Source organism: Musa acuminata, chromosome BXJ3-1 (assembly GCF_036884655.1).
Source record: "Musa acuminata AAA Group cultivar baxijiao chromosome BXJ3-1, Cavendish_Baxijiao_AAA, whole genome shotgun sequence".
NCBI lineage: Eukaryota > Viridiplantae > Streptophyta > Magnoliopsida > Zingiberales > Musaceae > Musa > Musa acuminata.
Window position 1 is genome coordinate 1,371,665 of NC_088349.1, and position 25,337 is coordinate 1,397,001.

At 40.5% G+C, this 25,337-nt stretch overlaps 3 protein-coding genes across 4 annotated transcripts; 2 read left to right on the forward strand and 1 right to left on the reverse strand.

Moving 5' to 3' along the window:
• The first annotated feature begins 5,384 nt into the window (after positions 1-5,384).
• LOC103978792 (AT-hook motif nuclear-localized protein 22-like) lies at positions 5,385-7,461 on the forward strand. The gene has a single exon (XM_009394727.3). It carries the CDS (start codon positions 6,021-6,023, stop codon positions 6,942-6,944), a length of 924 nt encoding a protein of 307 aa, XP_009393002.2. The 5' UTR covers positions 5,385-6,020; the 3' UTR covers positions 6,945-7,461.
• Positions 7,462-11,112: 3,651 nt separating this feature from the next.
• Positions 11,113-17,032, forward strand: LOC135629704 (uncharacterized). 2 transcript variants are annotated; one of them, XM_065137504.1, is made up of 5 exons: positions 11,113-11,356; positions 11,588-11,741; positions 14,274-14,897; positions 15,917-16,092; positions 16,226-17,032. In XM_065137504.1, exons 2-5 carry the CDS (start codon positions 11,728-11,730, stop codon positions 16,846-16,848), a joined length of 1,437 nt encoding a protein of 478 aa, XP_064993576.1. In that variant the 5' UTR covers positions 11,113-11,356; positions 11,588-11,727; the 3' UTR covers positions 16,849-17,032. The 2 variants fall into 2 exon arrangements, with proteins under 2 accessions (XP_064993576.1, XP_064993575.1); XM_065137503.1 differs by lacking the exon at positions 11,588-11,741.
• Positions 17,033-20,581: 3,549 nt separating this feature from the next.
• On the reverse strand, positions 20,582-24,089 carry LOC135628656 (outer envelope pore protein 24, chloroplastic-like). Its single transcript, XM_065135461.1, has 3 exons — positions 23,821-24,089; positions 23,374-23,736; positions 20,582-20,796 (listed from the first exon to the last, which is right to left on the reverse strand). The coding sequence occupies exons 1-3, from the start codon at positions 24,016-24,018 to the stop codon at positions 20,716-20,718; spliced, it is 642 nt and encodes a 213-aa protein (XP_064991533.1). The 5' UTR covers positions 24,019-24,089; the 3' UTR covers positions 20,582-20,715.
• Between the last annotated feature and the right edge of the window lie 1,248 nt (positions 24,090-25,337).

The window sequence follows — 25,337 nt, forward strand, 5'->3', positions numbered from 1 at the left end:
TTTGGCCCATTTCTCTCATGTTCTGTAGAGTTACCACAAGTTCAAATCAAAAGGGCCTTTCATTAATCATTTGATCATGTTTCTGCAGGTTGACTTCCATTGTGGAGATCTTATCTCTTGAAGCCACATTGTCTGTGAGCCATTGCACACTGTTCGGTGTTCCATACTCTACTAACAGGAAAGAGGAACATAAAAAGAAATCTATACCAAAGATTAGGACAATAAAAAAACAAAAATGTTCTTTTACTATATATCACTTTGTTCTGAAAACACATTTGGTGTTGCGAAAAAGATACATTCAAATAACCATAGAAAGTTGATTGGTCTTTTAGTGTATAACAATCATCAGACATTTATGGGTGAGCATGAAAGCTGCTTGCTAACGCTGTACAAACGGATGGTGATGCCACTTCGCGTGGGATGAGGACATGCAAGCAAGTGTGGGAAGAGGACAGCAGACGAGTCCAAAGCAATCGCCATCACTCACATGAACGCTCTTTCTCTCTCTCTCTCTCTCTCTCTCTCTCTGGTCGGCCGCGCCGGCATTACCAAATAAAATAGTCCCCAAGATGCTCGCTGCCATGAGCATTAGTTTAGGCTCGGTGCAAGTCCTCTCCTGGAGGATGAGGAGCACCTATCGTTGCTTACTCTTGGCTCAAAGAATGGACTCCTATGAAAGCGAAAGCTTTGGTGTTTTACCGACGCGGTGCAGCTGTTAGTGCCGGTCACATGGACGTGGATGATGTACATGTTTAGTGGAGATGTTAATCATCAGTTGGCGAAGAGTATAATATACGTGAATGAAGGGGGGAGGAATCAATCAAGCTGATGACTTTGGAAGTCACGACTTGTATGCTCATAAAAGCTACAGGCTGCTGCAGTGTGGAGTCTGATGAGTTCCATCTGCTGTCATGTAATCCAAGAATGCCACACCTAAAGCACACATGCCGATCGTTCTCTCATACAAGTTCAAGTTTATCTAGTTCCAGCAAGCAGTCACAGTCAGTCACCATGCTCGCCCTAAGAATCTCTTCGACACATCAATCAAAAAGGCTACACAGAGAGAGCGACCGAGCGAGAGAGAGAGGAGGGTGAGGGGTGGAGCAGCAATGCAAACGCATGTGCATGCAGTTTCTGAGGCGGCCATGCCGCCAAGTCCTCGAGAGTGCCTCGTAATGTACACGACAGTGGGGCATCTGCATGTGGGCGTGTGCGATCACTGCCAGTCCGTCGTGATGGAGCTTCTCGGGGAACACGAAGAGGCCGATGCTACGGCAATGGCTCGTGGCGTGCTGCTGTCAGCACGGAGCTCTTCGTTCTTAGAGCTTGCAGCACGCAGGCCCTCTCTTCATCACCACCCCCTCGATCTCTTCCCCTGGTCAAATGGATCCACAGGCAAAGCACAACTGGGAGACCGCTCGCCCATGCATGCCTCTTATATAAGTATTTTTGAATATATTATAAATATAATATCTTTATAAAAATACTGTAACTTAGTATTCTTATATTATGTTATAATAATTTTTGATATTATTGAAAAATATTATAACACAGTAAAATCAATTCATATTTTAGATATTAGATTAAAAAAAAGGACACTTTGAGAATCAAAGATGCTTCTCGAGAAAAAACTAGTTAAATAAATATATAATACTATAAAAAAATATATAATTTCCTAAGGAGAAAGTTTTCAGATTAAAAATACAAAAAACATAGAGACTATTCTTCTGTAAACATAAAAATATTCATCAGATTATATTCACGTCCGAGATTATACTCGTTGGCAAATACAGCTTCATCGTTCTTCGGTGAGGTGGAACGAAGTCCATGGGGGAATTTCTCGGCGACAGCGCCGGTGGAGAAGTGGTCAGTCTCCTCCATCATCCGCACAAGCTTCAAGAACTTTTAAGGGTTCAAAATTGCTAATCTGTCGTATACTTGACGAGGATCTCATATCGTGGCGTCAAACTTCGAACCTTTGGCTTCTTCGTCAGCAGCCACTCCCATGTGTTTGATTACACGTTTGCTTTGCATGCTGAGTTTGCCCTCTATGAGATCTTTGTGTCGACATATAATGATTTTATGTGTGGTATGAAAAATAAATAAATATTGATGTGATCGATATGTCAGCACTATATATCCAACACGTGGATTCAATGTGTTCGACACCTTAGTTTTATGCGATTGATATGTCGACCCATCGATGCCTCTTCACCATGTGGTCAACACGGAGGAGTTGCCTTATTGACATCTTGGTTCTATGTGACCGACACATAGATGGATGTGCTTGATCAATACTATATGTCTGAAAACTACGCAATCCGAAAAGTATCGTAGGTTAGCGATAGTTATGGTTAGATTTTTCAGCCCCACAATCACATAGACTATGCATTAGACGAACGTTTCGAGCGTCACTATAAAAAAAGATTCATAGGTATATCTCATACCACCGAGCACTTAGATCTAACTTGTTTGATTGATCTATTGATTTAGGCATCGAAGGGATATTATCGAAAGTACGTGATGTAGATTATCTTTAGATCAGACACATCCATCAAATTGTCTTGATTTGGCTTAAAAAAGAAATTAGATTGGATCTGATTCAGCTTGAAGAGTTTATCAACCATGTAATAAAAAATTATCCTAAATTTTTCGTTAGGCCATCTATGGTGATGTCAAGTAGCATTTAGATGTTTTCTTACATATTGCTTTTGAGCAATTGTTCTTGAGGCAAATTTTTTGTTTTTCCATAATACCAACTTTACAAATGATTTCAAGCAACACAATAATTACATCCTATTTTTGGATCAAAGTCTCGCATTATATAGTTATTCATTGTATCGAAATTGTTAATCATATGCTGCACTTGTCATTATCGGTTACTAATATATCCAAACAATAAACAATAAATCAAAATTTACTCCATTCTTTTAGCTACATGCATCAAATGTGGCGAGATGAAGCGAAACTATCATGCATTTCTAGCACTGTAAAACCATGTGACGGATCAATCACCTACATCAAATTCGATAGCATCCTAATTATTCCTGTAAGACACAGTGATCAGAATAAGTTCTTGGAATGTACCAAACTCGCAAACAAGGTAATAGTTCCATCAAAGGACAAAAAGAAGGGATGCTTTGGGAGGACTATGAATCGTATGACCCAACCAATGTCATCATGATTGAGACTCCGACAGCCTGCGTCAATGCATGCTTATCCTTCTACGTACATTCGCTAAACAAGTAATACAAGGTTTACTAATATAATCACTTAGATTTTGTCCTTTAGGGATCCTTCTTTGCGAGTGGTAAGTAACTCTCTCAAGAGATGTTTTAGTAGGTACAGCTAATAAATAGCCCATCAACCATTAATCACAAGACATCATAATGCTTCAGAGTGATCTTTTGGCTACATAAACTAATCAAAATATTCACACTAATCGAGATTTGTACAAAAATATTCGGAAACATTCTTCAATCAAAGACCATAAACAACAACTAGCTTTTGGTTGCCATACAAGCTTGCCAAAAATAAGAATAAAGCATTCCAACACATTCAACTAATCTTTATCGAACCCTATATCGATATCGATGAAAGCGTCCACCATACGTAAAGTATCACATTTGATGCTCTAAGAAATGCATGACTCGAATTTGTTATATTATTTTCTCCATTATTCAAATATCTCATGAAGAAATCCAACGTATTTGTTATATTAACTTGACGAACATGCAAGTCAAGCTGTGTGATGATCTGCGAATGTGTGTACGCAACGACTAAACCCTCTCCATAAATGATATCAAAACGATATACGTCGAACACTAAACACGTCTCCGACGACCAAAAGAACACGTTTTAGTTCCTGTTCTAATTGCTGCCTTGTCTCCGTGCTTAGTTCGGTGGGGGAAGCAGCCATTGCCGATCGCATTCAAACTGCAGAAGTATGTCAACACATCCAATCATCGATTTCGACTGCCTTGTTCTCGTTCTTCTCCCTTCATAGATGACAAAAAGACAAATCGATTCAGTATTTTCTCCCAGTCTTCCATGCATGGCTTAGTGTATACGTAATCCAGCCCCTTCTCTCTCTCTCTCTCTGATTTGCCCGTCTCTATCATGTAGATGGCTGACATCAACTTGAGCTGGGTGCGTTCTTTCGGTGAAGAGGCAGTGAAGTGGCAGACGTACTTCACCCGTCCATCGAGGAAACGGAAGATCTCTTACCGTGGTGAGGTGACGTTGACGACGAGGAGATGGAGCGCACGGCCGCCTCGGAGAGCGTGGGCGCCATTGCCACAGTGGGTCAGCGGCCGGCCAACCCGCGAGGCCCCGCGACGACACCCATCTACGGTTCTACTGCTGCGTGGACGGGTTGGTGGCGCCGTGCAAGGCTCCCCCGTCCAGGAAAGCTTGTTTCTCGATTGGACAAAAAAGTGGGAACCACAATGGGACCCGCTGAATAAACCAACAGTGCTGCGAGTCCCAGTGTTGGCGCAACCACCACGAATACGGAAGCTGAGTGAGTCCGGGACGCGTCGGCCGGCCCTCTCCGCTTGTGAGCTGTCGGACGGCTGTGATCGAGACATCACGTCGATAGTGGGGCCGTCATGGGGCCCGCACGCTGGTCAGACGCCGGGGACCACGACTTAGGACCCGGGCGCGATGTCCTCGAATGCCACATGTCGACGCCCAGTCACCGATGCGTCCTCGAGATTCGAGCCCCTTTCCCTCCTCCCCTCCTCTCCTGCTCTGTCACGACAGCCTCTGACCTCGCTGGAAATATTTCTCCACATGGAAGAGAGAGACACACACGCACCCTCACTAGATTCTCTTACCCCTTGTACGTGGCTCCATGTTTCTCGACCCGTTCTGTCTTACCCGTTTCGAATCTAACCTGTGATTTGCAATGCGGGTGATAGCAGTGGGACCCAACGTGTGCGAAATCTCTCACATGGCAGGTAGTCAAGCGAGTACAGAATCAACGCGTGGGCGTGCTATTGCCCCCAACTGTGTCATGCGTGATGGATTCCATAACGTGGGAGCCACGCTGTTCCTCCAAAGTCCAAATCGAGGTGGTAATCACTGTAGTGTCGGATCCGGTGTCCCGCAACATGCGCGGTCCAGCTAACTCAACCGATCGGCATCACGATCCCGTTCGATGATGGGCGATGATTGGTGGGATTCAGTGAACTGGGTCCGTCGTTTCCAGTGACTCTGTGCAGAGTGTAATCACAAGGATAACTACGAAGGTAGTGTCTTCTTTAGCAACTACATCTAAATTTAAGCTGACCTTGACTAAGAGAGCTCTGAGAGAGAAGCATAATTAATGCCGTGGTTCGATCCACTGTAACAAACAATACAGAGGGAAGATCAGATCGAGAAATGAAGAGAGAGAGAGAGAGAGAGAGAGAGAGAGGAGGCAGCGGATATGGATGGGGAGAGCTGTTGACGGAGAGATTAATGAGGAGAAGAAATGGAGTGGGGAGATGAGTTCAAGAACGTGGGGAGGGGACAAAGGGGAAACAAAAAAGAATAGCATATCAAGAGTTGAGGCCCACCCACCGCCAACACCAAACCCCGGCCACAGCCATCCCTTCCCCCCACTCTCTCCTTCCTTCCTCCCTCCCTCCCCTTGACTTGCCCAAACCCTAATCCAAGCGCCTCCTAAAGCAATCCCTTCCGCCCCTTCCTCCTCCCCAAAACAACCCCCTCCCCTCCGCGGGAAAGATGAATCGGTTGATGGAGCTCTTCACTTCCATTTTTGCAGCTTTCGATTCCTAGAAAGATTGGTATTAGAAAAGCAAGGAAGGAGAGACAGACCGCCGCCTTCCTTTTCCCGTCTAGATTACCTTTTACTACTCCTCATCAAAGCGTCCACCTTCGATCTTGGTTTCAAGAACTAGACCTCCTATTTGTTTGATCCGCACAGTTGCACTTCCTGAGGGTGCACACCAGCTAGTTTCGTTTTTTATAAGCAAAGGATAAAAAAAGAGAGAGGAACGGCGTTTAAGGAATTGATGGATCCAATTTCAGCATCCACGCATGGCCACCATCTCCCTCCTCCCTTCCATGGCCAAGAGTTCCATCCCCTCCACTTTCAGCACCTTCAGCAACAGCAGCAGCTCAAGGTCGAGGAAGAACACAGCGGCCTCCGCCGTGGCACGAAGCGCGACCATGACGACAGTAACAACGACGAGAATAACAATTCCAGCGGCGGCGACGGCAAGGAGCTGGCTCCAGCAACTTTCTCCGCCGGCGGAGAGGGGGAGATCATGCGCCGGCCGCGCGGCCGCCCAGCCGGGTCCAAGAACAAGCCGAAGCCGCCGATCATCATCACCAGGGACAGCGCCAACGCGCTGCGGTCGCACGTGATGGAGATCGCGGGCGGGTGCGATATCGTCGAGAGCGTCGCCAGCTTTGCCTGCCGCCGGCAGCGGGGCGTCTGCATCCTCAGCGGCAGCGGCACCGTCACCAACGTCAACCTGCGCCAGCCTGCCTCTTCCAGCGCTGTCGTCAACCTTCGTGGCCGCTTCGAGATTCTTTCTCTCTCCGGATCTTTTCTTCCGCCGCCTGCACCACCTGCCGCCAGTGGCCTCACCATATACCTAGCCGGCGGGCAGGGCCAGATTGTCGGGGGTAGCGTCGTCGGGGCTCTAATAGCATCAGGACCAGTAATTATAATGGCCGCATCCTTCGGAAACGCAGCTTACGAGAGGCTGCCGCTCGACGAGGAGGAACCTCTACAAGCTCAGCAGGGTGCTCTCGGGTCGCCTGGACTGGTAGGACAGTCGACTCCACCGCAGCAGCCCCAGCAGCAGCAGCTACTCGACCCCAACAATCCGCTCCTCCACGGCCTCCCGCCAAACCTCCTCAATAATCTCCAGTTGCCAGCCGATGCATACAGCTGGGCCACCGGCGCAGGAGGGCGCGCCTCCTTCTGATCCTAACAGCAATTCACCACCCACTTTGTGAAGAAACCCCGCAGGAGCTCATGCTGATGCCAGCTTTAGCCTCAATTCGGAAGATTCAGGAATTCTTCTCTCTCTTCTTTCTCTCAACTTAATCTTCTTTTGCTGCTTTCTTCGTTTCCTTATTTCGGTTCGGCATAGGATCATCATCCTCATCTTTCTTCTGATTTGGAGAAGCGTTGTACAAAACCATGAGTTCTCGGAGTTTCGACTTCGATGGCAGAAGATAAGCTTATGTGCAAAAGGCATGCATGCACGGTGGAAGAAGAGACCGAAAGAGTGATGCGCCGTCGCTTCTTATCTGGTATGCTTGCAAGGGAAAGGGAAGGAAGGAGGAGATCTGCAAGTTAACCCCGGAAAAAGAGGTTCAGCAATGTACTTCCACTCTTATTGTCAATTTGAAGTCTTCGAATCATAATTATGCTGCTGCATAGGTTTCTTGTATGCTACTCCAATATGAGTATCTTCTTGAAAGCTACTAATTCTATTACTCGATTCGAGTCCTCCATCATCACGCACACATGCTCTTGCCAAATTCTTACAGTCTTTCTTTCAGAAAAGGAACACTGAATCTTACTACTTTGTGCACTTCTTTCTTTCTGGTTAGTCTGTCTGTTTGTGCTGTTGTGACGAAGAAGGTGGTCGTGGCGCAGACAGAAGCCTGTAGTTACGGGTCTGTAAGCTCTTTAAGCAGACAGTCGGAGGAATCGGAGCTGAGTCCCGAAGAGAGGGAGTAAATGAGGGGTGTCGTCCTGTTCTGAGGAAGCTGTTTCCCGAGGCCAACAGCTTCACAGTGCAGCGAAAACTACGACAGGCGTTATGCGTCTTGAGCTTCTCATCACCCGGAAGGAAATGTAGGAGAATGAGTGGAGAGAGAGAAGGAAAAGCTGATGATCTCTTAGTTTAACTACTCTTCTTGTCCTCATCAAGTCCCAGTGGCAGCCTCTTTCTTCGTGCCGTTTCCTTGGAGGCTTTACTCCATTTTGGATTTCGTTTTCCTCTCTTTTGGTTGCATCCATGACTAAGAGGTCTTCTTCATCATCATTTACGTTCAGGTTGCAACTTGTGTTGAATTTAGATCATTTTTTATACTTTTTTAAGTCCCCATCTGATATGACAATTTCACATTTTAAGATTTTCTCGAGTCAAAAGTTGGGGGATTTATTTGTGTATAATGGACTTTGAAATTTCCATGAATGATTTGAAGGCAAGGATATAGTGCAAGAGAGATAGGAGTTGGATCTATTAGGGGGTTTAGCTTGATGAAGTTTCCATGTCAAACTGTTCTATAACTTGGATCAGATTAAGATTTAGATACTACTCTCTTGAGTATGGGATTTTGAGGATGAATGATTCTTAGGTGGGTGTTGACTTTAACTAAACTCCTTGGTCTTCACAAGAAAACATCTTTTATGACTTTCCTAGGTGGAAGCTTTGAGGGTTGCATATGATCTTAGGACATTTTAGGGTTTAATAGTCAACCTGAGCAAAAGCTTCATCTTCTTCAATGGGACACCAAATGCAAGTAGAACTGAATTCTCACATGTTCTGATCTGTAGTGCTTATATACTTCATTTGTTATTTGGTTGACTGACATTACTTTGAGGTTATGTTCATAACATTTACAAAATAAAACTCATCACCATTACCTGACAGAACAACATATACTATTAGAACTGAGAGTAAGAGAAAGTAGAAACCCTAAAAATTAAGAGATTGTTACACCAGAAGAGCAAAGGATTAAATATGCCACTTGAAGCTGTAGATGAAGTCAAATATTTTGGATTCTAAAGGGGAGGAAAATTAAAAGAAAATGTCAGTTGGAAAGTAAGATGAAGAATTATCAACTATCAAGTTCAGTGTTTTAAGGATATTATGTTGTGGATTATCTAAAAAATATGAGATCATGAACATAAGTTCAGTTTTTGATGTGAAACCAATTTAGTTTATCTCTTAGTGAATAAATTTAATTAGTTTAGAGGTATTTTGCATATATCACAAGTTGTGATGTAACAATATTTACTAAGAAGGAAACAAATGCAGAAAGAAAAAGTCAGATTTGATCTTTCATTGATCATTGTAAATTTTGATTGGAAATATTAAATTTTCATCCATGGAAGCTTACAAATCAAAAAAATCATTATAAGAGGAAGATTATTTTTCAAATTAAGACTGAAATATAATTATATTTTTTTCGTATACTCGAGCCTATATAAAAGGGTCATACTGCATAAAAAAATTAATCAATGAATTAAGTTTATGGAAATAATTTGAAACTATTTGGAGAGTTTTTTTGATAAAAAAAATATATATGCATAAGAATAGCATGGTTATAATTAATTATACTCAGATACAAATGACATCCAATCTTTACGATGCATTAGTAATAAAGATAAATGTGTCCAGAGAGTGAGTAAATTAACAAAAGCTTTTATAAGACAGAATCTAATTCAACTTCAAACACAATAAATAACCTTCAAATGATGAATGAAAATTGGAAGATATATTGTCTTCATCTAAATAGATATTTATGAATGCTACTGGAAACCTTGAAATATGTTAGAATTATGACACTGTAATGGATTGGAAGTTTAGCTATTTAGGATCAAGCAGTCAACAAAACAGTAGACAACTTTATCCTGGAGAATTGACAAATTAATTGGTAAAGATATGTTACAATTGCAGGAATGATGAATATATTTATATAGAGTGTAAAAACAAATCATTCTGTCATTAACATAAGACTATGTTATTGGATGTATCTCCTACATCTGGAGAAGGTTTGGATTACAAACTAAATTTAGACCATGAGAAGATACTTTATAGTCACTCTTTTTTATGATTGAGAATGTGATATTTTTTTATTTTATTTGGTTTTTGAAGGTTTTAACAAAAAAAAACCTTTTTATCACTTTGAAATTAGGAGTCTCATACAATTTTTGAAGCAAAATGTTCCCCTCTTACCTATTTCTGATTGCTGTGGAGATCATATTCCTCTATAAACCATGATTCCCTTGGAATCAAGATTGTTAGAGCCTCCCCAGCAATACCTTGGAACACAGTTGCTGTGAAGGAGGCTGAGGCTCGGCAGATGTTGTTATCCATGAGAACCCTACTGGGAGAGGCTCCATTCACAAGGGATGTTTTTGGCCGCTGTCTACTTGGTCAATTGTGACTAGAGAAATCTTTTGATGAGGCAAAACAAAGTCTAATACCAAACGAGGTTCCATCAGAATTCTGTGTCATCCTTTTGAATCGATCGGATCAATCAGGTATGCCAATGAGAAGCAGCTGAGTCTTGGTTGCAATCATCCTTCGGTAGTTCTGTCTATCGTTTCATTAACATCAGTCACAAACCTCGGTCTGATGGGTTCTGACTCAACCGGGCCCCACGTTTTCTTTGGCTGTGGAAGTGGGTCCGGTTCTGGGAGCGTCGCGGTAGTTATGCAGGCTTGCTTCGACGCCTTACCGTTGACGTCGCTTCGGCAGTCTTCATTCTCCTACACGCACGCCCGAAGTCTCCGATCTCCCGGTAGCGTAGCTGTCTGTGAGAAGATTGGTGGGTCCCATCGTTGTGGGCCTTGGCTCACCTGTGTTGACCGAGACACCGTCCAGGAAATGTAGCCATCCCAATCGGTCCACGGTCACGGGCACTCGAGATCACAGCACTTCGCGCGCCCGATTCTGACGTCGATAGACCAGTCGCTTCGTCAGTCGTGGCCAGGGGGCCGCGCCACGTCCTTTCTCCGCGAACTGCCGCCCGTGGGTCCCAGTTATTGCGGGCCGGTGGGGTGGGGCCGCCTCAGATCTGGACCGTCCACTCCTTGATGATAGAATACGCGACGCTGTGGGTCCCTTTTGCATCAGACGACGATCATCCAATCAACACATGGGTATATTCAACCGGGTTCACCGGCAGCGCACACCATAATAGCGATTCCTTTTCCATCTAACCCAACCTACGCACGCCATCTACCCCTCCGTTCCTCAGTCTAAACTAGTTCGTGGGCTCCACAGATGGGACTCTAATCTCCAATGGTATCGCCGGTAGGGAACTGGGCAGACAGGGTAGAAATACTGCTGCAATTAAGAGTTGGAGGGCCGAGAGCGTGTTGCCCTGCCTTCGTCCGCACGCTCTCCCCTTGCACGAATACTTTTCTTTTCCTGAGTCAATGGTTCAATTCGTCCGCTGGTTTCTCCGACGCGCCCCGATCTCAAGGTCCCAATCGCTTGACGCGGACAGATTGCAGATCTAGGAGAGCGGTTGTTTAGGCTTCGCCTTCGTCTCCGTCTCCTCCATCTGGGCTATATTTGTTTCTTATGAGACACAGGGCCGCCTCCTCTCCTCATGGGACCTCCTCCTTGACTTCTCGAGGCAAAATGAGGTAAGCTTCTCTAAATCTTCTCCATCTGCTCTTATTTTTCCGATTCAGTTTGTTTATGATGCTCTATTGTTATCATTATATATTCTTTTGCGCTGAGGATTTGGTTGGCGTTCGAAACATTAGAATGTTTAATTGATTCGGGGCTTTCCTTGATATGACAAGCTTGTGGTAATTTCTCTGATAAAATTTGGTAACTACTGCTGAAATATTATTCTTTGATGCCATCTACAGCTTGATTATTTTCCTATATTGCTCTTTCCTTCTTTGTGGTCTGAGGAAGGGAAGCAAATGCATACTGGGACAACTGAGATAGAAGAACCAACTGGGCTGGTTTTAACCGTATATCCGATCCCATAACAAAGCAAACTCGAATGGCTGGAATTTTGTGAGTGTTTTCGTCGGTTTTCTTTATTGTAGGAGTAGACTCTGATGGTACTAAAAATTGGTTCTCTTTCTGATCTTGATTCTGATCAAATATTCCATGATGACTAGAATAAGATATGAACTACCCGACCTTGATCACATTTATCTTGGAATACATAGAAATGTGTAACGAGGTTGCCCATATTATAACCATGATATGAGTTAAACATCTGGGTGAACTCAACAATATGGCTGGCTAGGTAGGACAACCTATAAAGGTGTTGCGGGGATATCTTACTGTGTCGGAAGTGTCTGAGAACTAACTGGTGCATCAGTATGGTAATTGGACATTCATCCAATCCCAAAGTTTTAAGATGATAAGTTATTGGTTAACACCAGTATATCTAGCCATATTCTTTAATCTTTTCACTTTGTACTGCTAACACCTCTCACATGTCTTAATAATCTCAGCCTTATACAAGAGTTCCACAGCGCATCCAATAACTAGTCTTCCTCCATGAATCGACCATGCTATTACACGATTAACCACACAGACCAACATGGCATCAATTAAATCTTGCAAACTTGGATCGAGAATCAAACACATCTTCTCGCTAGTCCATGCTAGCCTTTTAAATTGCAGGTTATCCAGCATTAGCAAGCATTGCATTGAGGTTTAACTGCATAACGTGACAAAAACATATCAAACCTATATATTCATGGTAGTCTGCCACTCATCAAATCAGCCCATCCCTGTGCTCTAATACCTCTGGCAGGTAGATTTATATTTAAAAATGAGGAATGCGCCAATTAAGTTAGGGCATCAATATGGAAGTGAACATGATTAAACTTAAGAGCTTAAGCTAATATGTTACAAATATATCTGGGCCCATTTAATCTTTTCACCATGTGGAACTAATCCCTCTTATATGTTCTAACTGTCACTGGACAAGGGAACATGAGATTTAATTGGTATATGGAAAATGAATAAGTTGAACGGAACAAAACATAATCGAATTTGTTTCAAGAATGCCTGACTTGTAGGAGAACATTTACAAGATATCGAAGTACATTTAAAGCCTAATCAAAATATAGAAGTACCTGGAATTTGAATGGTTTCTATAGCTACTCCATTTGCATCTAATGTAGTAGAAGTTGTACTTGTTCTACAAACTGTTAAAAGAAGTTGAGGCATATATTAAAAAAATGAGTGTAAGTGAAGTTGAATAATAAAATGAAATAAGTTGTACTCTAAGTTTATGGAGCTTAGATGTTTGTAAAAGAGCAGAAAAGGGAAGCTAGAGTATGATGAATGAAGAAGTAGGTGAGAAGAATGGATATCTTAGACTCATTCCAAGTCCTCCGAACTTACTATCATCGAAAGAAAATGGATCCACACCTCTCACCAGCTGATTTAAGATGAAATGAAGTCAGCAACTACTCGTCTCTCTCTCTGGTGGATGTAACTTGGAAGTCTTGAATAATTTAGACTAGATTTTATACAGTAGATAAGTTGGTTAGCGGAAGATGATATACTAGTTGTGATGTGAATATCATATCTTGCTACTTAAATTTATTGTAAAAGAATTCATGTTTGCAGGTCTATGATTGGTGTAATCCTGTTTTTGGAACTATGATTGTGTGTTTTCTAGCAGGCTTCTATTTGCATTTTAATGACTGAATTTGTCTGCTAGTGGTTTCAAAAGATCATACTTTTATTGGTTTTATTGAACTCAAAGTTGAATTGCTTGAGGCTTTTTAGAATTGCAGGGATGAGTGGTTGACGCAATTGACTACTGTCCTGATAGCTGGTTCACCAATTCTGCTTAGTAGTTTGATATTGAGTTGCTGCCTTTACCACAAACATGTACTTTGTCATAACATGCCTACTTCCTACCAGTACAAGAATCAGATTATGAATTAATATTTCTAAATATCATCCATTGTGAATAATTTATATAGATCCATATTCAAACTTCAGTGTGTATTTAATGGACATGTCATCTCGATTCATCTCAGTGTCACACCAATCCCTTGCTGTACATGTATGCTTCAGTATCCAGCATCATATTGCAACTTTTGGCATCATATTCCATTTGTGCTATATAATGGTCTATCTATATAGGACAGAGTCATTTAATCTGACTCCTGGCTATTGTGTTAGTACCTTTTAGAAGCATTATTTCAACATGAGAAAGTCCAGGGTTTGGTAGTTTATGTTTTTTCATGTGTCATTTATTTACACAGTAAGTTTAAGAGGCATTGTAGCCATCCATAGTAGTGATATACCTGATAGAAGATGGTTGTAGTGACTTTCTTTTCTTTGACGATCGTTCATACTCAGAGGTATATCTTATTGCACTTTATTGTTAAAATGCCATTTCAGGGGAAAATATTTTGTTGCATGACTTTCAAAAATGAATTTGTACAAACCATTCATGTTATTCTTGTTCCTTGTATCGACTGTTTCTTGATGTCATATGCATGTCACAAGATTAATATAGAATGACATTAACAGTTTTTTGAGCCTAGTTATTATTGTTTCTTTTGACAGATCAAGGAGAATATTTGGGTTCTCTCTATCTCTTATTCTCATCAACATGGCTTCTATAATGGAGCGTGCTGATGAGAATCTCTTACCAGCTGTTTATAAAGAAGTTAGCGAGGCCTTTAATGCTGGACCCATCGAACTTGGATATCTTACCTTTATACGTAACTTTGTGCAATCAGTATCATCACCCATGGCAGGAGTTCTAGCCCTTCATCATGACCGTCCTGTAGTTCTTGCTATGGGTACTGCATGCTGGGCTTTATCAACAGCTGCAGTTGGTGTAAGCCAGCATTTTAATCAGGTTGCTTTCTGGAGAGCAATAAATGGCTTGGGTTTGGCCATTGTCATCCCTGCACTCCAATCGTTCATTGCAGATAGTTACATGGATGGTTTGCGTGGTACGGGATTTGGATTACTAAATCTTATTGGTTCGGTAGGGGGCATTGGAGGTGGTGTTTTGGCTACAATCATGGCAGGACATGAGTACTGGGGAATACCAGGGTGGCGTTGTGCTTTCATCATGATGGCATCATTGAGCTTGCTAATTGGAGTTCTTGTGTTTCTTTTTGTTGTTGACCCTAGGAGAGACCCTTTAGTTGCTGTCGGTGCTGATGATGACACCGAAAGGTAACTATCATTTTTCAGGCTTCAATATTGTGTTTAGATATTGTTATTCTGATTCCTCTAGACTTGAAATTTTGTTGTGGTTTACACTTCACTATCTGATTTTATTATGTCCAATCATATATTAGAATTTAGAATTGCAATTCATTATGTGCAATGCAAGTCAAGGCATGATTATAATGCAGCAGATAAATTTAGTCAGTTAAGGATCTTTGTTGAAGCTTTCTCTGCACACTGTCACTAATGAGATTTTTGTTTGGGTGCTTGTATTTTAAAACATGAGCCAACTTTAGAGACCTTAATCATGGCATGAAGCCAGCTTGAATAGCATCTAATTTTTTTGGCATATTTTAACTAGATATAAAGTGACTGCTGTGAGTTAACCTAAAGATCTGATAAATCAATATGTGGATAAAGGATAAAGTCTGCAACCAAAACATGGTGTTTCAGTCCTGTGCTAATACAGTTAATGCTGCCTGGACAGCCTAAGAAATATCTCATGTTTAAGGAGGGCAAAGTCTGTTAAAATGGTGTAAAGTGAAAAAGTTAAAACAAACAGGGTGTTATTACTTTTATTTATATTCCCATTTATAGGAGGGGCTACTACTACTTCAATAACTAACCTAAATTTAAATATGACCTTTTCTGATCCTGAAACAGGTGATTTGCCTTAATATTTAAACATGGTTCATATATATTTTTCTGTTCTTCTGCCTGGTTCCTAAGACATTTGAGAACATAATTCTTGTTGATCCATCTTTTGACCCATTCTCTGATAATATTCATATATTGTTCACACTTGGAGTATTAATAATCAATTTTATGATTAGTTTATGTCTCCTTGTCATTTGAATCTAAGATTGTAGTGATTATTTTCTGAATGATCTGCATATATTTCACACCAATTCTACCAACATTTTGATGATTACTAGTGATTCTAAATACACTGGACTTAACTAGTGCATCAAACTGGTTTACTAGTTGATCTTCTAATTGTGTGTAATCTATGCTCGTTTTTCCAGGGCTAACCTGGTAATGAAAAGTACTGTACCTCCATCCTCGATCTGGAGCAATTCCTGGTTGGCAATGAGATCTGTAATGAAAGTCAAGACATTTCAAATCATTGTCTTGCAGGGAATTGTTGGTTCACTACCTTGGACAGCAATGGTTTTTTTCACAATGTGGTTTGAACTGATAGGTATAATAAAATATTTACATATGATCTGTTATTCTAAGTATCCCTTAGAACTTTGTTGACTATATGAATTTTGAATTTTTGACAAGATAACTTGTTACTTTCTAATCCTATACATCTTAATCTTATCTTTCAGGGTTTGATAATAACAGCTCAGCTGCCTTAAACAGTCTTTTCGCCATTGGATGTGCTATGGGTTCCTTCCTTGGGGGGATGATAGCTGATCGATTGTCGAAGTACTATCCAGACTCAGGCCGAGTTATGTGTGCTCAGTTCAGTGCCTTCATGGGTATTCCCTTTTCATGGATTCTTCTTACTGGGATCCGGCCATCTGTGAACAACTGGAACGCTTTTGCTGCCACCCTACTCCTCATGGGCCTCACAATCAGCTGGTGTGCTTCCTGTGCCAACAACCCCATGTTTGCCGAGGTTGTCCCCCCGAAGCACCGTACCATGATTTATGCTTTCGACCGTGCATTTGAAGGATCATTCTCCTCATTTGCAGCACCAGCAGTAGGTATCCTTACTGAGAAGATTTATGGCTACGATTCAAAGTCGCTCAAGTCAGTTGGTGGCTCTGCTGAAGGAGCATTGGCACTCTCGAGGGGTCTATTTATGATGACCATCGTTCCTTTTGGTTTGTGCTGCTTGTTTTACAGTCCCCTTTACATTGTATTTAGGCGAGACCGAGAAAGCGCCAAACTGGTTTCTTCAAAGGAGCAACAACTATCATCAGAAATTGATTTTGTAGGCAGGTGATAGCCACAACTTATAGCATAGTGGCAAGTAGAACGCATAGCGTCTGGCATATTGGTAGGGGGTTTATTTGATACGAAGAATATCCGACCTAGCAACTTATGTATGTTCTCTGCTTGTCTTCAGATCAACTTATTAAACATATAGAGATTGTTGTTGAAGAAAGCTGCCCTTATCGGTGAACTCATTTAAATGTCGTGGGAATTCTTCAGTTGGATCCATTGTTGTAATCATGCATTCATCTGAGTTGCAGGTTCTCATGCATGCATCAGAAATTTTAAACAACAACCATCTAAAGCACCATGTTTGGCCCTCATTTCCAACAAATGAGTGACTGCCGACTACTAGTTGCTTCATATCTTGAGAGTCGTAAAAGATGGTTAATTCAACGGTGGGTTCTTGTATTTATTTGTTCATCCTGTGTTGTATTATTGAATCCAGACCAGCATAAATGTTGCACGCAACATTTTTGATCCTCTTCTAAGCAGGTTGATCATCTTGGCATGATGACTTAGGACAGCCTCAGCTGGGCAATAATATTCTTTAGTTGTAATTGTATAACAGAGGCTGTATGTTTATGGATTACGCCCTACACATTGCTGTTCCATTTCTTCTTCCATGCCGATACAGATAGATACATCAATGAAAGTGAAACTCTCAACTTTTGAATTGAATCTGTGTGCATTTTGTTGCAGGATGAAGTCCAAATGAGTATGAAATTTTCATGTTTGCAAGGAAATCCATGGCCTGAGATTGAATCCGAGCCCAAAACTTCTCTGATACGTACAGAATTCCACCAGTTTCTTCATCACTACGGAGAGAGAGAAAGGAAGAGAGAGAGAGAAAACCGTAGCATCAACACTGTTGTTTCATGTTCGGCTTCTTAAGTCTCCTCCTATAATACATCACTATCGAGCTGGTCACCATCTTCTTCGCAACAGTCGTCGTCGTCGTCGCGGCCGTGTCGCGCGCTCCACCCCAAATCCTGCCGCTGATCTCGAACACGGCCGCGTCGCCAACTCCGACGGCCATCCCGCTCCGGATCACGGAGCAGCGCTCCTCGTAGCTCCTCCTCAGCTGCTTGACCTTCGCGAGGATCTCGTCGTCGGTGAACGACCTCTTCACCGCCCTCCTGATCCTCCCCACTAACGAAACCGAGGGGTCGAAGGACTCCACCGGCTCCTCCGCGATCTCCAGCGCCGCCCGCAGCAGCCGCACCTCCTCCTCCAGTGTCCATGCCATGACCAGCTGCAGAGATCGGAGCCTGAGTTTCTCCACGAAATGGAAGGCTTATATCTTGCGCTTGCGGTAAGCAAGGCATCAATGTACGTATGAATCAAAGGAATAAACTATTCTATGGATTCCCAGTGGATTCTTCCCTGATATGGTGATGATGGTGGTACGATGAATGATTTGCTTCCGAATCCACGCTTCTGTAGTCAAATCTTGAGTCAACTCATTCCATCAATTGTCGTGTGCTGTCGATGCCTTATCGCAAGGGCATCATACATTGCTGCATATTCGCACCAATAAGGGCTCAGTGCACTGCTGTCCGATCAACACGAGAAAAGGGAACAAATTGCACTGCCGTCCAATCAAAGTAATTCTTATCTATTCTGATGTTAATTCGAGTGATAGGCAGTAAGTTTTCATAGTGCTCACCTGAATCTGAATCTTTGGATTCGCATATTTATTTTTGGATTTTTTTGGAACTTAATGGTTCTGTTTTCCATGGGATGTAAGATTGCATTGAATGAGTGATATCCTCCTTCCTCTCGTGTGGTCGATTTTGATCCAACCTAATCCACTTTCCAAGTAAGATATATCATTGTAGTTTACCGGGCTCATCTCGTCAAGCTTGAGGGAGATCTTATTAAGACTGGTCGTCTGAAACTACTTCTTCTTCTTCTTCTGAATCAATCTTCTCTAGAATCTGAATCTTGGATTCGCAGATTCATTTTTGCACTGGGATTTTACTGGGTGGACGATATCCTTTATCGTGAGGTCAATCTTATGTCGATTTTGATTTGACCTATTCCGCTTTTCAAGTAAGATATATCATCGTAGTTCATGATCTTGCTTCACCGTACATACTCAAAGAAAGTCTTCCCAAGACAAATAGATAATTCGAAGTCAAAATATAAGATAAGAAAATATTTATTCCTAATCTAAGATAAGAAAATATTTATTTAATTCCCCTAAAAATAGACAAAACAGATTCTTTTAGGTTACTTCGTAGGAGAAGAAATATGTCATGAATTAACTGAGAATCTTTGGGCAGTGTGGAGAAGAGAAAATGAGATGTCAATGATGAAGAAAAGAAATTATGGTGATGGACGACCATACCACTGGCGTCGACGGTGGCAGACAACGTCGATGTCGATATAGTTGCATGACTGCCTCCGATAATGATAAAGTTTGCTCTCACCGTGATGCCACTTGCATTCACGAGGAGCGTGTCGACGCATTTGTCGAGCGACAATTACATCGACGTCGACACAGATGGTGGTGGCCACCACAGTGTTTACGACGAAGATGATGGCTACCTTGTCACTAACCTGTTGGATAAATTCCAACCTCGACCCCTCCCCCTTTGCATCTGCGTCGATGTCGATGCAGATACCGAGTGACGCTTTCGTCGATGTAATTGCTAAATAGCGAAAGGACTGCTTGGCATCTGCATCAACATCGACGTAGATATAGAGCGACATCACTTGACATCTGCATCTGCGTTGGCACTTCATTTGTGTCGACACTAGTGTAGTCGTCGAGTGGTACTGCTTTGCATTTGTGTCGATATTGATGCAAATTTCAAACGGGCCTTTTGTCGCTCGATAACTGCACCGACACAGATGCAAAACAACGAAAGAGTCGCTCGATGAGAGGTGATACCGGAATTGATGCAATAGTGAGGGGAGCGACCGAAGCTCCAACGACCCCAACTTTGGGTTAAGGCTGGGATCTGCCTAACGAGTCAATAACGATGCAACCACCATCTGCATTGGTGTCAACGACACCATCGTCCACCACCACCTCCGACACCGTCCGTCACCGAACATTAAAATTATCTTTTTACCCTCTGTTTTCATATTTTCATCGATAAAACTAATGTCGTTACGATAAATGAACCTAGATGTTTTACTTTCGTAATTATAAAGATGCCGATGTAATTTTTTTAATTATAAGAATCAAAATGCTAGTGGTAACTAACTAAAAGAAATAAAATATAATTAGACCTCAAAAAGATATTACTATAGATTTTATACCCATAGTATATATATATATATATATATATATATATATATATATATATATATATATATATATATATATATATATATATATATATATATATATTATTGCAATAACACAAAACACAACAATAAACGTTTTTCCCCGTAAATGAAAATCACAACAATAGTTCATATATCACCTTGATTACTAAGCATAGTAATAAAAATCACAGTAATAATTCAATTATTAATATAATTATTCAATATTTTTATCCTGTAAAAGACAACCATAGTAGTAGTCCATGTATTGCTGCTGTTCTTCAACCACAGTAATAACATACATATTACCGGGATTGAGTAACCATAGCAATGCTTTTACCCTATGAAAGTAAATAACATTAATAACTTTTTATAGTATAGACAATATACAAGATAATTTACCAATTGATAACAAAACTGGTAACAAAAATTGATTGTTACCAGTTTCAGAATTGTTGCAGTAATTTTGATTGCTCATCCAAATGTTACCTGATCGAAATAAAGTTACAGAATTAAACATAATGAGTTGTATAACTACTGTTATTTGACTGTAAAAAACAATAGAAAGTACGACACGAGAGAAACCACTGCTACAAGCTCATATTTCATAATTCCATGTGCTCTCAGCCATTAATTTTGGATACTTCTGTTGCTCTGCCAAATTGAATGATGCTGAAATCTGCAGGAAAAAAAATGACAGTGAAATATTGCATCAAAGAAAAATATTACTCCTCAAACATAAATAAGAAAAAGAAAAACCCTTGCATGATGCAATTCTAATGCATTCAACCAATATAGATTACTTGGACGAGTCTCAAGAAGCTGATCGTCTCACCATGAGTCAACTAGAAATCTTAGCAAGTTGAGTTTCAAGTCAACTGAATGATTTTCTGAATTATGACCATAGCTATACCCATCTCTGATCCTATTACTATTGCCATAAACAAATGCTTAGCTACCAGTAATACAAGATAAAAAAAAAAAGTGAAAAAGAATACTGATGCGAGACCATTTTAATTTATTTTTTCTTTAATAAATTTAACTAATTTAACTTATCTTTTGCAAATGTGACAAGTTGCTGATTGGAAACAACTTCTTGATTTTGCATTTGCTACCGTGATTGCCTATGGAGAAGAAAAAAGAAGACAAACAAAAAAAGGAGACAAATCATAGGCTTAATTGGAGATCACAAAGGTTGTTTAAAGGTTCCATTCATAAAATAAAGTCTTATCATAATTGAAGAATTTGCAAAAAATGAAGGCTACCAATCAAATATCTTATCAATAAGAAAGATTAATTAAAAAGACAAATATGAAAATACACCCCAGAAAAGGAATGTAAGAAATAATTAATATACTTAATATATCAATAAGAAAGATCACATTCCTGATAGTGTGAGCTCATCGTACATGTGTAACGTATGAAGGTGCAACACCTTTAACCCATGAGATTTAATCCTTGAGCTAGAATGGATCTAATAGTTATTTTTTTATCATTGTCATCTATGCTTTCCTCCTACATCATATCAGTATCAGAGCCTACATCATAGACACATACAGAGCAATATACAGAGCCTTCTATGACCATAAGATTTTGAATTCAGAACTGCCTCAAGACTCAAAATACAAGAGAGAACACAATTCATGTTATAAAGTAATAACATAAAGAACTATACTAAGTTTTAAAGTTTACCATCCAACAACATGTGTCAGAATCAACCAAAGGTTGATCAGTGTTGGTGTCAAGACTAAGACCAAGGTTAGGATCAAGGACAAGGGACCATGATAAGGTACAATATTACTGTAATTAATATTTCCATTAGTGCTTAAACAGGCTTTCATTTTATTGAGGCAAAACTGACCGAAGCAGGCCATAATTTAGTGAAGCAAATTGCAAGAAACAAAGTCAAGGTCATGTTGTAATGCAGTGTTGACATGAAAATATATTTGAGGAATTGATCATTACCAGTTTGGCTATAAAGACACTTCTATTTTTTTGACCATTTGTTATAACAAAGAGGTGATATATAATATAGCCTAGTTGAGAAGATCTTCAAGTTGACACTTAATTGAGAACATATGAAGCTAATTATATCGCATCAAGGTACTAAGCATAGGTGAAATTATACATTTAAAATGAATTGGTGAAACAAACATATGAATGTTGGACCAGATCAATCACAAAGCATTAAGACTGACGACAAATTGGATAGAAGAAATGCTAAGTTAAGTTGAGCCAAAAAGTATGCAGCAGTATAACTGAAATGAAAACCATGAGTATTTTAGAACATGCCACTAAAAGCCCTTGAAGAACCATTGTCTGATTATAAAGCTTGCCAATTTTACCTATGTTGAACTGAAACAAGAAGTCATAACCAATGGTTGCAATTAGCACCTCCCTCAGGACCTCAACTAAAGACAAATCTGTTGTTACTATCAATCTAGATTCCCTCAGGGATTCTTTGATGTAAAACCCTTCAGAATATCAAATTGTTTAAGTGTTAATCAACATATCACCCATATTTGTTCTTCAAGGAAAGGAGCCCTTAAGAAGGAAACTACAATCATCCATGTTAGACAAGGTGCAAAAGGTCAAATGCTTAAATTAGCAGACGTAAAAACAAAGCAAGGAAGACCAAACACCCACATAAAGGGATGAGAATTATGATGATGGGAACCAAAGATTGAAACAAGCATGATGACAACTTTGTTGAAATAAGACAGAGTGGATCTATAAGTAGGCTCTGAAGCTAATGAATCCTATTGATAAAGCTGAAAAACAAGTCAATTCACAAGGAAACAATTAGATGCACCAAAGAAATATAAAGGAATTAGTTTAAATTTTACTGGATTAAAAAAAGAGCTCCATTTGATAATCTTGGTTAGTCTTTTCAACGAGTAAAATCAAATTTCAAATCCAGTGTTAACTGAAGCACTGAATTCAGGTTTCGATTAGTCTTTTCAACAAGTAAAATAAAATTTCAAATCCAGTATTAACTGAATTACTGAATTCAGGTTTGAAAGGGAGCTTGGCACCAGCAAAGAAGCTGCTAAAGCTTTAGTGACGATAAAGGACATCAACAATGATCAAACAACGCAGATATAATATGTCATAGAAGTATGGTCTATAATTCAGATAATATGGCAACATTTGAATCATACAAATTAGTTTATGCAAAGATCAAATGTATTTATCAATTCCACTTCCAAGAACAACTAAACCAGCATAAAAACTTGGTAAGTTGGTCATAGATTACCTTGAATGAGCTGTCCTTGGAGTCCCTATTCCACTCCAATCCGAGATTCTTAGTCGTGGTCTGGTAGGTCGCCTTGAGGGAATCACCACCCTCGAACTTCCTGGTCAAGGCGAAATCCCACGCGTTCTTCGACACATCATAGCACGGCTCCAACACCAAGCGTCTCAGCTCGCCGTGCGCGTACCAATATTTCACCTTGCAGTTCCCCGACCCGAACGCATAGTTCATCGATACCTTGTTCGCCGGATCGAACACCAGCGACCCGTCCAGCGCCGTCCGGTTAGCCGCTCTCGCATGCGTGTAGGTCAAGTTCACCGTCTTGTCGACCGCCTTGAACGAGTTCATGAACTGAAACCTCACATCCTGATCGGGGAAAGCAACATAAATCCGGTCAATAGGTTCAAGAAATGGCGATCTTAAATCGTCGGAGGGGGCGAGAGTCGTTGCCTTGTTGGGGACGTTGTAGTCGACGATGAAGGCGCCGGGCTTCTCGACGGAGAGGACGAGGCCTTCGAGGGAGGGGCCGCCGGCGAAGGTGGCGTCGGTGAAGGAGGTCTTGAGGCGGGCGTCGCCGGCATGCACGGCGAGGGTGGCGGTGGCGACGCTCTTGTCGACCTCGTACCGGCCCTTCACCGTCGCCTTCATCTTTGCCCTATCTATTGCTGGAACTGGAAATCGGGATTGCGAGATGTAAGGAGAAGAATTAGGAGGCGACGGCGGCGGCGGGGCTCTCCCCTCAACACATTGGTTGGTGGGGCTTGCATGTCTCGTGGAAGACAGGCGCCAGGATATTTTACCGCTCTCCAACAAAATCCACGTCACACTCCCAGTGCAGGAGTCGAAATTTAGATGCACGCGTCCAACCACGCTAGTCGAAAACATTGTTTCCCGCCTTGACTGAGACAGGTGATCTCTACGACTATTACCACACAGTGGATACCACGAGGTCGTATACAATATTTCTTTGAAATTGTATATAATTAATTTGTGTTCATTAAGATTTTGCCGTTCTTTCTATAAGGTTTTTACCGATTAAATTATTTAACATCTTAAAATATATATATATAGGCGCATAGATATTGTCCTTTTAAGTGTATTCTCTTTGAAAACTATCCAAGGAACAATAGAGATTATCTCAATCGACAATGGACCATTATGCACCAATTCATCCAACTTTATACTCTAATAAATCAAATTTTTTTAAAAAAGTTGTTTTGGATTTTTTAATATTTTTTTGACATGATTAGTAATACTTCTTTAATTAATCACTCATGTCATGTCATTCTTAATTTGTATGCTATTGAAAATATTTTTATCTCCATTAACTTTAAAAGTTCAACATCATCTCAAACTCATGCTCATAAACTATATCCCTTCGTATACTCAATTTTATTCTCTTTTAATGATCTTATGGGTTATATAGATGATACCATCATTTATCTTTCATAAATGTTCAGAGAGAATAATCTCAAAATTATCAATCCTTAACGTGTTTTTTTGGATCCATCAAGATCAATTTCTTAGAAGTATTATCATTACCTTTCTCTTCTCAAATCATTTCCTACTTAACCTCTATGAAAGCCTCTCATAAGATGTGATGCAAGTTTAAAAATTTCTAAGGGTATAAAATTTATTTTTGACTATATGCAGACTATTAAAACTCAAATAGATATATTTGCTATGGTTGATGGATATCTTGATAATAAAAATATTATTTTTATATATTAAAATGGTCTTGATTCATATTACAAGAAGATCTTGAATGTAATTCGTGTTTATGATAGTCCTGTATCTTTTGAACAACTTAATAATAAGCTTTATGAATCTTAATCTTAAGTGAAAGTCATCACATTCTATTAACAAAACTAATTCTAACAACAAAAACAAAATCTACAACTAGTAAAACAATCATCTAAACAATAATTATGGAGATGATATGAACAATATCATAATTAAATAATAAA

Excerpts from the sequence above, each read along its gene's own strand:
- LOC103978792 (XM_009394727.3), top strand. The coding sequence starts at position 6,021 with ATGGATCCAATTTCAGCATCCACGCATGGCCACCATCTCCCTCCTCCC.
- LOC135629704 (XM_065137503.1), top strand. The coding sequence starts at position 11,292 with ATGAGACACAGGGCCGCCTCCTCTCCTCATGGGACCTCCTCCTTGACT. Across the intron at positions 11,357-14,273 it reads ACTTCTCGAGGCAAAATGAG|ATCAAGGAGAATATTTGGGT; the intron begins GTAAGCTTCTCT and ends TTCTTTTGACAG. Across the intron at positions 16,093-16,225 it reads AATGTGGTTTGAACTGATAG|GGTTTGATAATAACAGCTCA; the intron begins GTATAATAAAAT and ends CTTATCTTTCAG.
- LOC135628656 (XM_065135461.1), bottom strand. The coding sequence starts at position 24,018 with ATGAAGGCGACGGTGAAGGGCCGGTACGAGGTCGACAAGAGCGTCGCC. Across the intron at positions 23,737-23,820 it reads ACTACAACGTCCCCAACAAG|GATGTGAGGTTTCAGTTCAT; the intron begins GCAACGACTCTC and ends TTCCCCGATCAG. Across the intron at positions 20,797-23,373 it reads CCAAGGACAGCTCATTCAAG|ATTTCAGCATCATTCAATTT; the intron begins GTAATCTATGAC and ends TTTTTCCTGCAG.